Genomic DNA, 13,799 nt, shown 5'->3' with positions numbered 1-13,799 from the left:
CATCTTGTCCTCTGTCCTCCCTTCTCCTTGTGCCCTCCATCTTTCCCAACATCAGGGTCTTTTCCAGGGAGTCTTCTCTTCTCATGAGGTGGCCAAAGTATTGGAGCCTCAGCTTCACGATCTGTCCTTCCAGTGAGCACTCAGGGCTGATTTCCTTCAGAATGGATGCGTTTGATCTTCTTGCAGTCCATGGGACTCTCAAGAGTCTCCTCCAGCACCATAATTCAAAAGCATCTATTCTTCGGCAATCAGCCTTCTTTATGGTCCAGCTCTCACTTCCATACATCACTGCTGGGAAAACCATGGCTTTAACTATACGGACTTTTGTTGGCAAGGTGATGTCTCTGCTTTTTTGTGGATTTAGCACCCTCTTTACAACTGTGCCACTTATATTCAGATAAGGTGCTGAACTTTTGTGTGCTTTTCTGCCTCCGCCCCACAAGGAGAGATCGGAAGCTTTTGCTTCCATTTTCAGTAAGCAGCAGTTTAGTGTTTTGTCTGAACCCTAAACTGTGGTTAATCTTAACTATGGTTTGTTGTTAGCTGGTTTCACTCAAACATACTAAAGAATTGCCACATTTGTCTGGGTTTGGATACAGTGGTAAACTTCAGTTAATTTAAAGATAGAAGCAAGTTTTTTCCCTGATCTTCCCATGACTCCTTCTTCCATGCAGCAACAGACTTTCTACCCAACTCATCTTTTTGTTTGTTTCCATGGCTTAGTCAGTGCTTTTTTCCGCAGATATTCATGACTCATGATTATGATGAATGCTGTGCAAGGAGAACTAAAGTTTGGAACTGTTACTGCACAGTACTTAAAAAATAATTATTATTATTATTACTGTGACATAAAAATGCTTGGGCTAACTCTGTTTAGGACAAGGCTGTTCTGCTTTTTGAAGTCGTGCAGGAAACATCTCTTCCTGCCACGAGAAACTGCGCATAGCAAAATTCTACCTTTTGCACCGCTGTTGAAAGGAAAAGGTGGGCCTCTTGCCTTGCTTGACATCCCTGAAAAAGAGACCGCTGTTTAAAGGGCTGCAGTTTGTTCCAGTAACCCGCTGAAATAGAATGGGAAAGAAAATCTGTTTACTCTGCATTTGTGTGACCAACGCTGGAGCAATTTGTTTGAGGACTACCGCTTCTCTTTGGGCTTTAAATGCTGAGAGGGTGCCTTCGCTGCCTGCTGGTGGGCACTGTAGCCTTCTGACTCTGGCTAGTCAATAGCACCGCTGTCAAAGCTGATCTGGACATTTCCCGTGTGTTTTTGGGCTGCTGATCTGGTGCTCTCCCCGTGAATGCCGTTTGCAGGAGGGGAAACGAGAGCGGTGGGGAAAAAGGCATTGTTTGAAAAGGCCAGTGCTTTTAATATGTGGCACTACACACAGTAGTGTGGCGCGGGGGGCGCTGTGGGTTAAACCACTGAGCCTAGGGCTTGCCGATCAGAAGGTTGGCGGTTCAAATCCCCACAACAGGGTCAGCTCCCGTTGCTCGGTCTCCGCTTCTGCCAACCTAGTAGTTCGAAAGCACGTCAAAGTGCAAGTAGATAATTAGGTACCGCTCTGGCAGGAAGGTAAATGGCGTTTCCGTGCACTGCTCTGGTTCGCCAGAAGAGGCCTAGTCATGCTGGCCACATGACCTGGAAGCTGTACGCCGGCTCCCTCGGCCAGTAAAGCGAGATGAGCGCCGCAACCCCATAGTCGTCCGCGACTGGACCTAATGGTCAGGAGTCCCTTTACCCTTTACCTTTACACACAGTACCGTGGTATGTTGGGTTACAGACGCTTCAGGTTACAGACACTTCAGGTCACAGACTCCGCTAACCCAGAAATAGTACCTCAGGTTAAGAACTTTGCGTCAGGATGAGAACAGAAATCGTGCAGCGGCGGCGCAGCGGCAGCAGGAGGCCCCATTAGCTAAAGCGGTGTTTCAGGTTAAGAACAGTTTCAGATTAAGTACGGACCTCCGGAATGAATTAAGTTCTTAACCCGAGGTACCACTGTAGAGGCAACTCTGCTATAAGTTACATTTGAGTCAAGCTTATTGTCCTCATTCTTTCAACTTAGTTTTTGTTTTGTGGAGTCCCCCCCCCCCCACATGCCTTTAATACACCCAGGAAATCTTGCCCTTACAACAAGCTGTTGTTTCATCAGTTGCTTGGTTTTACAACTAGCTCACTCTTGGGTTCACAACTCCAGTACACCATGACCCTTTCTCTAGGTATTTCGCATTTTTCCTTTCCCAAGAGGTGCCATAAATCAGGACACTTTGTAGAATTTCCGTTCTGCTCAGAAGAGAGGAACTGTGCTCACTTAATAAATGGTTTTCTACTTACCTGTACAGCCAATGTGTCAGTATCTTTATTACTGACACATCCATGAATTTCCTCTGAATCTTGTGCCTGTTGCTTTTATTTTATTGCCGGTATTATTTCGGCCTGTGGAACTCAGTGCAGCATTTACAAGGGGCCCCAAGGGGTCTGTTGAGATACTGAGCCAAACTCAGTTGCTTAGCTTCAGCGTAGTGGCTGGATCATGTGCCTTCAGACTGCTTTTCACAATTTCTTTTACTTGTTTCTTCCAGTAAGCGAATTCCCTTGTGCTTCTGAATTGGGCAGGCTGATTTCAAATCTGTTTTATAATGTAACTGCAGGGCTTAATGATGCACAATGCAGATAACAGTGTGATTGCTCTTATTCTGAGATAAGTGAGTTGCTCTGTTAATATGTCCTAATAACCTTGCAGAAACAGATCTGGCTGGATCGGATCAGATAATAATGTTTGCCTACGTAGTTGATGGTTGCTGCAAAGTACATACATGCAGGCTTTCTGATAGTGACTTTTCTGTGTCCAGTGTCTGATATGCAAAAAAAAAAAAAATGTAGTTTACTAATTCGGGTTATAGTTGTCTTCAAAGGATTAAAATTCTAGAAATACCTGTTGCGGTCTCCATTGGTGCACACTTTTGTGGACGGGTGAACAGTAATATTAATTGGCTGTTAAGCGTTTTGAACTCGGAACCGGCAGCTTTGCTTTGTCCACCATTTTGGCTTGGAATTTTCACCCGACATTGCTCATCTTTTTGAGCTTCTTTGTAGCAACTTGCTTGCTCTTTCCTATTTCCTTTAGTTAAAGCTGCAGATTGCCAGGATCTTTCAGTTTGGTGCTAGGAACACAGCAAACTTCTGTGTGTAGTTAACCAGTGTAAAAGCAAAATAACAGTGGCAAAGGTTGTTTTGAGGTGCTGTTTGAGGTAAAATGCATGCAGCAGATGTTCATTGATTTGCGGAGATAGATTTTCCAGGCGTTTTCTTTGCAGAAGACCTGGTTGAATTGCCGGTGGCTGTAATTACCTGCAGGATTTTTTCAGGGAGGGGGCGGCAGTGTTTGCCATAGGGATGGCACACCCTGCCGTGAAGTAGCAGCATATTGCAGTAATTTCATTTTCGATGCATTGCATCTCATTGCACAGTTAAGTCATAGAAAATACCTGTGGAAGAAGTTGGTGGGGAGGTGTGTATGGTTTTCTCAAGGTGGTCAAAGTTTTTTGGATGTGCCCTCAGATGACCTTTAAGATGACTCTGTTCAGCTGAGGATTCTTCCTTGAGGAACCTTTCCGCAAGTCACCCACCTGTTACTTGTTGCTTCTGCTCCCCCCAAATATAACAGGGGTCAGAAGGGACCTGCTTTAAGAGCCGGTGTTTGTTTCGCTCCCGGGATCCATCCCAGGTTGTGGTATTCTAATAGTTCACAACGTCAGAGTTGGAGAGAAATATACCAAGCTCATCCCACTTGAATAATCTGCTTTGTATGCCAGATAAAAACATTAGTGCCTAGCAAAGCACTGGCACTAGTTAATTAAGGCCATGCTTGCACAAGCAGCAGATAAGGTGGCAAGTCTGTTTCTGGGCAGTTATCGCTTCAGGCTGCAAGTGGGAGTTTGTGTGGCTGGATGCTTCCATGTGAAGAAAATTCCCTTTATGTAGATAATCAGCTTGTTGAGAAAGCTAGTCTACAACTGTCATCTCCATGATAATGTGATTTCCCCTGCCATGAACCTCAGTCTGAAGCAGCAGAGCAGAGAAATGGGCTTCCCAGGTTGACGAGCTCCATGTGCCCCTCACTTCCCGCTAGATCAGCCTTTCTCAACTTTGGGTCCCCAGATGTTTTTGGCCTACAACTCCCATCATCCCTGACCACTGGTCCTGTGAGCTAGGGATCATGGGAGTTGTAGGCCAAAAACATCTGGGGACGCAAGGTTGAGAACCACTGCGCTAGATCACGTGCAGAAACTGCCTTCTTGACCGTTGGTCTTGTCTGCTCAATCCACTGGAGCCTGTCTTTGCACGCAGGGGAAGTGCCTAACTCACTGAGAGTTTGAGACCCATTGGGACCCCTCCCCTGGTTTAGCTGGCCAGTCAAAGCCATTTCCCGGAACGTGGCTGCTGTTGCGAGAGCCAAGTGCAGGGTGGGGACCAAAGATGGACAGAGTACTCCAGAAGGAGCACAACGTGTCGTCCCCCCACCAGAGGTACTACCCCTCCCCTAACACCCCATAAACAAAATGTTCATGGACTGAGGCTCTAGTCTGCTCCAACTCTCATCAACCCAGCCAACATGCCCAATACTCATGGACCATGGGTAGCCAATGTGCCCTCTAGATGTTGCTGCACTTCAGCTCCCATCAGCCCCAGCCAGCTTAGCCAATGGCCAGTGATGATGGGAGCTGCGGTCCAGCAACACCTTGTACTAGCCCATCTTTGTACTAGCCCTTGAAAGCTTCTGCCACCTGAAGACATCTGAAGGCAGCCCTGTTTAGGGAAGCTTTTAATGTTTAATAGACTATTGTATTTTAATATTCTGTTGGAAGCTGCTCAGAGTGGCTGGGGAAACCCAGCTAGATGGGCAGAGTATAAATAAATCATCATCATCATCATCATCATTATTATTATTAGTCTGTTGCAACCAGACTGCTGCTGTTTTTGGGTGCCTTTCCAAGGGATGAATAAGCAGGTGTTGACCCTAAGCTCATCCTTTAAATGCGGTGTGAGTTACCGGATTATTGCAGGATTGACAGTGCGTGCAACTGCCCTGAAAGGCTGAAGTACTGATAATGCTAGCGGAAGTGGTGCGAAAGCTTCAGTATCTCTGGAGGGCACAGGAAAAGGCAGGAAGGGCACCTGCCTCGTCTTCCTTACGTTAATTTTTAAAGTAAGATCTGGTGGGTGTATGTGCATCCTTTTGCAGGCTCAATAAGCTTCCCAGATTGAAAAGGCAGGTGCTCAAACGTCAGGCATAGGCTGGGGTTGAAAGATGCCTTGCTATATTCAGCCCCTGGGAAGGTTATGTGAGGCTTCACTCAGCGCCGGGTTCACCCAGGGTCACCCACCACCAAATAAAATGTGAGCTGTCATGCCTTCACCCCTCCTCTACTTTCCAGAGGCTCCTCTTAACATCTGCAGAGCTGTCAACAAAGGAGTGCAGATTCAGGTCATGCAAAAACGGCTTCCCCTCTCTTATCTTTCCGTTGCCCCATTGTGCAAATATAGTCCCTTGCATTTGACCTGCATTTTCCTTCTTTTAGCTCTGAGCATTCCTGTCTTTAAAAATCTTCCCCCGCTTCCTCATTTAACAAAGTCTTTGGGTTCCCCCTCCCCTCTTATATATACTTGCTGCAATCACGTAAGCTGGGGCGTGCTTATTCTGTGAGAAGGGAGCTCACATTCTGGGCTTAATCTCCCCGTGGATGAATTCTAAGCAGGTTGCTGAGTGACGGGGTCGGGTATAAACTTATTATTTTTAATGGGTTGTATCCTATCTTAGTCCTACCCAGTGGACCCGATGAACATGGTTAACTTAGGTCTGTTGACTTCAGTGAATCTGAGTTGAACTTGGCTGGACAAACTTGTTTTATTCTCTACTTGATATCTGGAGTTTTTGTTCAGACCAGGATTTCCTTTTCCCAACAGGGCAAGGGGCGGGGGGAGCTTGATGGCAAGAGGGTGAAATTGGTACACAACAGAACCAACATTCTTAAAGCTAAGTGTTGATATGCTCTGTAACGTAAGCTCTGTGTTGCATCACAAATCCTGCAAGGAATGCTGTAGGCGTGGGTTAGCAATAGCCAAGAAGCCTTCGCTGCAAAAGACATGCGGTTAGGGGAGTGAAATTCTATACACGCTTTTAAGTCCTGTTGAACACGATGGGATTTATTTCAGTGTATGCGTTCTTGGGATCAGGCTGGAAGGCTTGTGAGCGCAGCACCAACCATGCAGTGCAGATTTAACAAAAGCCGCAAGGTACTTTGTAATAATAATAATAATAATAATAATAATAATAATAATAATAATAATAATAATAATAATAATTTATTATTTGTACCCCGCCCATCTGGCTGGGTTTCCCCAGCCACTCTGGGCGGCTTCCACAGAAACCAAAAAACACTAAAATATCATACATTAAAAGCTTCCCTGAATAGGGCCGCCTTAAGATGTCTTCTGAATGTCAGGTAGTTGTCCATCACCTTGACATCCAATGGGAGGGCATTCCACAGGGCGGGCGCCACCACCGAAAAGGCCCTCTGCCTGGTTCCCTGTAGCTTCGCTTCTCGTAATGAGGGAACCGCCAGAAGGCCCTCGGCGCTGGACCTCAGTGTACTCCTCGTCCGATGACTGAACTACAGCTCTCCACTTAAACCAAAAGCAAAGCTGTCACCTCAAACCTGTGTGTTTGTATAGAGATTATGAAAGCTGCCAGGCTGTATGAGTCTCTGAAAAGGTGGAGATATCAGCCCTGATTTCCAAGAAGAATAAACTCTGTCCTCATTGCAGAGAGGTGATCCTTAAATGCCTTTTGCTAGATGTGCTACGAGACTATGAAATTGTTTTAGAGTTGTTGTGTGTGTTTTGTAACGGTGCTGAAATAGCACACTGTTATTTTGCGTCATTTATATACTCTTCTCAGGTTCCCCAAGAATTTGGAATTTCTAAACAGAGAACAGGAGAATAGGGGAGCTAGGTGGGCTGAAGTGATGGGAACTTGCAGAATATGTGCCTCTTCACCCAGGCTTTTCAGGGTGGCTGATTTTGTTTTGACCACCTGGAATTGATGAATTGCCACCACCTGCGCTGTCCTTTGGCCTGATTTTAATTTTAAATTTTTCAGACATTGTTTTCTTTGTGTTCAGCCCTGGGATTGCACACAATAAAAAAATCAAATCGATATGAACAGCCATGAGTAAAGGACAAGGAGTTGCATTGGGCACTGAATCCCTTGCCTTGTGCCAGTACATCTCAGTCCCCATCTTGGGCACCAAATTCCATGCATGGGATGGGTCAGGAGACCATTGTACACTGCAGACACAGACATCATGTCCAGAACCCTTATCTTTTTTCATTCGGGAAGGCTTCGTGTACCTTCTTTACCCTGGCTTATAGAAGCCTCGGAACTGCCCTTTGATCTTTGGATCAAATTTTGATCCAACTTCCCATTTCCTTTGGAAGGTACTTTCTCTATTCTCACCATCCTTCTGTTACGGCTGGCTTGCTGCTCAATTGGTTGGGAGCTTTTTAATCTTTTGTTTTTTTCCATTAAAATAGCTTTCCCTTTGCCCACGCTTTGCTCATAATTAAAAATAGCCAGCAAATCTCTCTCACAGGATTTTGGAGGGGCTACCGGGAGAGCTAAGCTAATCTCGTTAGGGCATTTCTGGCATTGCTGTGAAGTAATCAGATGCTGTGTCAGTACAAGCGCCAAAAACTCAGTGGGTGCGATCTGGAAGGCGCTTTTTTTGCTGGGCGTCCTCCCCTTGCTGAAATCAGGCTGATGCTGTGAAATTCCTTGCAGCCTCTTGCAATGCTGGAAGGACCCCCAGCATAGAATTTGATAGGCTTCATAGAGAGCAGAGCTGCTTACAGGTGAAATCTTGCAGGGTAGGAAGCAACTGTATTATTACAAGGTTGCTGAACTGAGTTGGCTAGAACCTTGATAATATCCGTTACTGCCAATTTGATTAGCACTCTGGCACGGCTTCTAGGTGTGCTTTTGAAGACGCCAGTGTAGGTTTGAAGATGGCTTGCCAATCAGAAGGTCGGCGGTTCGAATCCCCGCAACGGGGTGAGTTCCCGTTGCTCTGTCCCAGCTCCTGCCAACCTAGCAGTTCGAAAGCCATTGCAAGTAGATGAATAGGTACCACTGCGGTGGGAAGGCAAACAGCATTTTTGTGTTCTTGTGCTTCCGTCACGGTGTCCCGTTGCGCCAGAAGCGGTTTAGTCCTGCTGGCCACATGACCTGGAAAGCTGTCTGTGGACAAACACCAGCTCCCTCAGCCTGAAAGCGAGATCAGCGCTCAACCCTATAGTTGCCTTTGACTGGACTTAACCATCCAGGGGTCCTTTACCTTTTTTTTTTTTTTTTTTTGAAGATGCAGGGTGATTTTCCCCATGGAATGCACCAACACCAACACTACCCTTCTCCAACTTTGTGACCTCAGCATATGTTGAGATTACAATTCCCTGAAACCCTGACCATTTATTGGCTAGGGAAAATGAGTATTGGGCCCAAACATCTGAAGGGAACAGGTTAGGGAAGTCTAAGCTTTGGCATCCAGGTACACACATCCATAAGAACATAATAAGTGTCTGCTGAATCAGGCCAAGGGCCCATCTGTTTCCACATCTGGGTAGTCATCGTGGCTACACAGATGCTTATGGACCCGGGCACCAGAAAACTCTTTCCTTCCTGTGGATTCCAGCAAGGGGTATTCAGAAGCATATCATTTCCAGGTTTGGGGGCAGAGCATCGCCATCATAGCTGCTCCTCATGTTTGTCCAGTGCTCTTTTACAAGTCATCCAAATTGGGGGCTATCACTGCCTCCTGCGTGTGAGCGCTCCATAGTTTATGCACTGCCTAAAGAAATATTTTCTTTTATCCGTCTCAGATCACCCAGCGTTCAGCTTCATTGCATGTCCACGAGTTCTAGCGCTATGAGAGAGGAGGAAGGAAACTTCCTTTCTGTCTGCTACTGTTCTATGCCACGTACAATTTAATCCACCTCTATTGCATCTCCTCTCATTCACATCTGCAACCATTCCTCGTAGGGGAGCCGCTCCATCCACTGTTGCCCTTCTCCGAACCTTTCCCAACTCTTACAAATATCCCTTTTGAGGCGAGGCAACCAGGGAAATGCTGTGAATTGCCATTTGCCCGAGTGGCTGCGACACGTCAGAATCGCTCTGTCAATTACCTAGTAAGAAAGCTTTGCAAAACTCAGTGTTTCGTTCTTTTCTTTTTTGGAGAACGGCTGTAGATCTACAACAGAGCACCTGCTTTGCATGCAGAACTGCACAGGTTTGTTTCCTGGCAACCCTACGTAGGGCTGGGAGAGATTGCTGCCTGAAACCCTGGCGAGATGCTGCCAGTCAGTGTTGACTGTACTGAGCTAGATGGGCCAGTAAGCCCACTTGTGTTGTTGATTGTTGTTGCTGTTTTTAAGCGACAAAATAACTCACTTTTATGAGTGGAGCAGTGAACTTTTAGGTCAGTGTTTGGAGACTTGACTTGCACATGACTGGAAGAGCATAATCTTTCTGAGTTGGCATGAACCAGACAGACAGGAAAACCACCAAGCAAATGGCTTGCCACAAGCACCGTCTCAACAATACAGCAGGTGACCCTGTTGCACCCAGTTTGTGTGGCCTCAGGCTAATGAGACAGAGGAACAGGAAGCGAGCAGAGGAACCTCCCTTAAAAGTTTTATTACCCAAAGACCGTGTCTGGTCTCAGTAACTTCGCCTTGATGCTCCTTGCCTGTTACGCCAGAAACACGAGAGATAAAAAGTGGCTTTCAGAAACGGAAAACAAATCTCGCTTCCAAATTCTTCCTCTGTTTCCCCGAGCAGCAGTGATAGCATCAGTCCTGAGTAAAGTTGCAGCATCTCAGTAAAATCTAATCTCTAGATTATCTCTTGTTATTTGTTGACAAGAGTATTGCAGGCGATACAAAGCAGCAAACAGTGTAAATAGATAAGCATTGGTACAGATGTATCAGTAACAGTAAGCAATATAAATTTGTGCTGGAGGAGACTCTTGAGAGTCCCATGGAATGCAAGAAGATCAAACGCATCCGTTCTTAAGGAAATTAGCCCTGAGTGCTCACTGGAAGGACAGATCGTGAAGCTGAGGCTCCAATACTTTGGCCACCTCATGAGAAGAGAAGACTCCCTGGAAAAAACCCTGATGCTGGGAAAGATGGAGGGCACAAGAAGAAGGGGATGACGGAGGACAAGATGGTTGGACAGTGTTCTCAAAGCTACAAACATGAGTCTGACCAAGCTGCGGGAGGCAGTGGAAGACAGGAGTGCCTGGTGTGCTCTGGTCCATGGGGTCACGAAGAGTCGGACACGACTAAACAACAACAACAATATAAATTTGTCAATCGGTAGAAGCAAAAGCTGTAGCAGGCAAAACTAGCACTGTGTGACAGTAACAGTTGAAGGTATAAGCGGCACATGAAATGCAGATGTAGTTTCAAGCATAAATAGAGCCAGAGCAAACATAAATAGAAGAACAGTAAACACCTCCCCAGAAAAACACAGCCACCCACTTGCAAGGAAATGTAGTCCCATGTCTCCAGCAAAGGCCCAGGCAAGGAAGGAAGAACCCCCTCCAATTGAAATAGAAAGGTGATTGAAAAGAAACATAGGAAGCTGGCTTGTAAGAGCTCATTGGTGCATTTAGCTTCTCTCTACACTGACAGGCAATAGCTCTCTGGGGTTTCAGACAGGGAGGAAGCATGCCAATGCTAACTTAATTACATAAATATATCTGCTAACAAGGAGATTTGCCTTCTCCTGACAGCATCCTTTTTTACCTTTATCACCTACAAGGAAGCTATTCAGTGGGCGCAGCTCTCTCGCTTCCTCACATTTCCATGCTGGAAAGAAAATCTTCACTGCTTTTTGGGCTTCCTCTTTGCCCTTCAGCCGTTAAAGGCATACGTACCCCACCAAGTAACATTGCTTATCAGCAGGACCCAATCCTCAATGTATTTACTTTCATTGACCTTTCAACGTCACCACAAGAGAATAATGCTACTGATTTGTATTACTGTTGTTGTTTATTTGGCAGCGATTGATTGATCGATTCATAAAACTTTTGTCCAAATGGCATTCCTGAGATAGCTCAGTCGGTAGAGCATGCGACTCTTAATCTCTTGGTTGTGAGTTCGAATCCCACATTGGGCAAAAGATTCCAGCATTGCAGGGGGTTGGACCAGATGGCCCTCACGCTCCCTTCCAAGTCTATGATTCTATCCTGCCTTTTGATTTGAAGGCCCTCCAGGTGGCCTGCAAGAAGCGCGAACAGAGGGAACTGTCTTATGCAGAGGCAGACCACAGGCCCATGTAGCTTAGTATTGCCTGCACTGACTGGCAGCAGCTCTCCAGGGTTTCAGGCAGGGAACATTCACAGCCCCACCTGGAGATGCTGAGGATTAAACCCAGGGCCTCCTGCAAACTCTACAGCGTGCTAACCCGTTCCCTTCTTTTCTCAGGACTGGAATTTAACATGGTACACCGAGAACCCAGACTTCACCAAGTGCTTTCAGAAAACCGTCCTCACCTGGATCCCTTGCATTTACCTCTGGGCTTGCTTCCCAATCTACTTCGTGTACCTCCAGCGCCATGACAGGGGATACATCCAAATGTCACATCTCAACAAAGCCAAAACAGTAAGTGGTGCATACATGCTCCGATGAAAATAAGGACATCCCATTCCATAATGATAATTTTACTATTTAGACTCCACACATCTTACTGGGTTGCCTGGGTAGCGTCCAACATATATAAAAACATAATAAAACATTAAACATTTTAAAACTTCCCTATACAGGAATGCTTTCAGACGGCTTGGGGGGGGGCTGTGTCGGATAAGTTCCTACCCTCCAACATTTCTCCAATGAAAATAGGGGCATCCTAAGGAAAAGCAGGACATTCCAGGATCAAATCAAAAACTGGGATGGCTTCTCTTAAGCCCCTGGAAAATAGGGACACTTGGAGGGTCTGTATGATATATATATGAAAGCTAAAGTCTTCAGAATCAATTGTTCCACCAGCCCAGTCCATTTGCGCGAGCACACAAAGCAGCTCCATATAAAATGCTGCTAAGAGAGCCTCTTCTCCTAATTCTATGTTTCATGAGGACTATTTATCTGAAAACGATCTTTTTCCCCCTTCCTGTTTCAGGCCTTGGGCCTCTTATTGTGGATAGTCTGCTGGGCAGACCTTTTCTACTCTTTCTGGGAAAGAAGTCACAACATTTTCCGAGCTCCTGTTTTTTTAGTCAGCCCTACGATTTTGGGCATAACAATGGTGAGTGAAAATGATGTTTTATTCTACTGCAGCTTCATTTTAGCAGCAGAACTTGTTTTGTTTGTAACCAAGGACAATGAGGAACAGCTAAAACGAGCCGTTTCCACCTATAGGACACCTCGTTATGCTTGTGTCCTGATTGTAAATCCGGGCAGTAGCTTGGTCCTGCCTTGGTGCAGCCTTACCAAATCGGATTCCTGCACAACTCCTGATTAGAGAACCAAGGAGGAATGGCTTCAAAAGTTAATGGACTATGTGGAAATGGTAAAATCTAATGGACTACAGCAGAAATGGTGAAATCTACAGTGATAAAAGAGACCAACTGTTTATGGAAGAGTGGAGACCCTTTTCGGATTATTTGAAATACAGTGGTGCCCCGCAAGACGAACGCCTCGCGAGACGAAAAACTCGCAAAACAAAAGGTTTTTTCGTTTTCGAGTTGCCTCGCAAGACGAATTTCCCTATGGGCTTGCTTCGCAAAACGAAGCTTGCCCCGCAAGCTCCGGGGACAGCGGGTCTTCCCCGCTGTTTCCGGACCTCTTTTGAAGCAAGGGGCGGCGGGGAGAAGCTATCTTCTCCCCGCAGCCCCTTGCTTCAAAAGAGGGGACAGAGCGGCGCTTCCCCTCTGTCCCCGGACGGTCTCCATAGGAACGCATTGATTGATTTTCAATGCATTCCTATGGGAAACCGTGCTTCACAAGACGAAAAACTCGCAAGAAGAAAAAACTTGCGGAGCGATTTAATTTCGTCTTGCGAGGCACCACTGTACTGTTATAGTCAAATGAAAACACGGGCAGGGTTCAAATCACAAGCACAGAATGAAAACAATGATAAGTGAAATAGAAGATAATTATATTAGATTAAAGTATGTCATATAAAGCAGTAGGTATAAGGTGGAAATAAAAACATCACAGGAGTAAGGGTGGGAAGTCAAAATTTTAAGAAAAACATATGTTGAAATATAAGTAAATTTTTAAAACCTGTGAAAATCAATAAAAATTATGTCTAAAAACAAAAACAAAGTACAGTTGTACCTTGGAAGTCAAATGGAATCCATTCCGGAAGTCCATTTGACTTCCAAAACATTCAGAAACCAAAGCGGGTTTCTGATTGGCTGCAGGAAGCTCCTCCAGCCAATCGGAAGACGTGGAAGCCATGTCGGATGTTCGGCTTCCAAAAATAGTTTGCAAACCAGAACAGTCACTTCCGGGTTTGCGGCGTCCGGGAGCCAAAACGTCCGGGAACTAAGCTGCTCGAAAACCAAGGTACAACTGTAGATCAAATAAAGTTGGGAGGTACCCAGAGAATCATCTAGTCCAGTCCCTTGCAATGCAAGAATATATGGCTGTCCCATATGGGGATCGAACCTGCAACCTTGACATTATCAGCCCCATTCTCTTAACTTACTGAGCTGTGTCCAAGGGGAGGATT

General features: G+C 45.8%; 1 protein-coding gene across 3 annotated transcripts in view; it reads left to right on the top strand.

The window, feature by feature from the left end:
- Positions 1–13,799, top strand: part of LOC308572889 (multidrug resistance-associated protein 1-like) — a 74,742-nt gene that overhangs the window by 9,692 nt on the left and 51,251 nt on the right. For all 3 annotated transcript variants that reach the window (XM_081169376.1, XM_081169375.1, XM_081169374.1), the window contains exons 2-3: positions 11,552–11,728; positions 12,243–12,368. In XM_081169376.1, coding sequence (XP_081025502.1) covers positions 11,552–11,728; positions 12,243–12,368 — 303 coding nt within the window. The remainder of the gene's footprint in view (positions 1–11,551; positions 11,729–12,242; positions 12,369–13,799) is intronic.

The sequence above is a fragment of the Podarcis bocagei genome, assembly GCF_964188305.1.
Source record: "Podarcis bocagei genome assembly, chromosome: 14".
In the NCBI taxonomy this organism is placed as follows: domain Eukaryota; kingdom Metazoa; phylum Chordata; class Lepidosauria; order Squamata; family Lacertidae; genus Podarcis; species Podarcis bocagei.
This window is presented reverse-complemented; position numbering and strand designations above follow the sequence as displayed.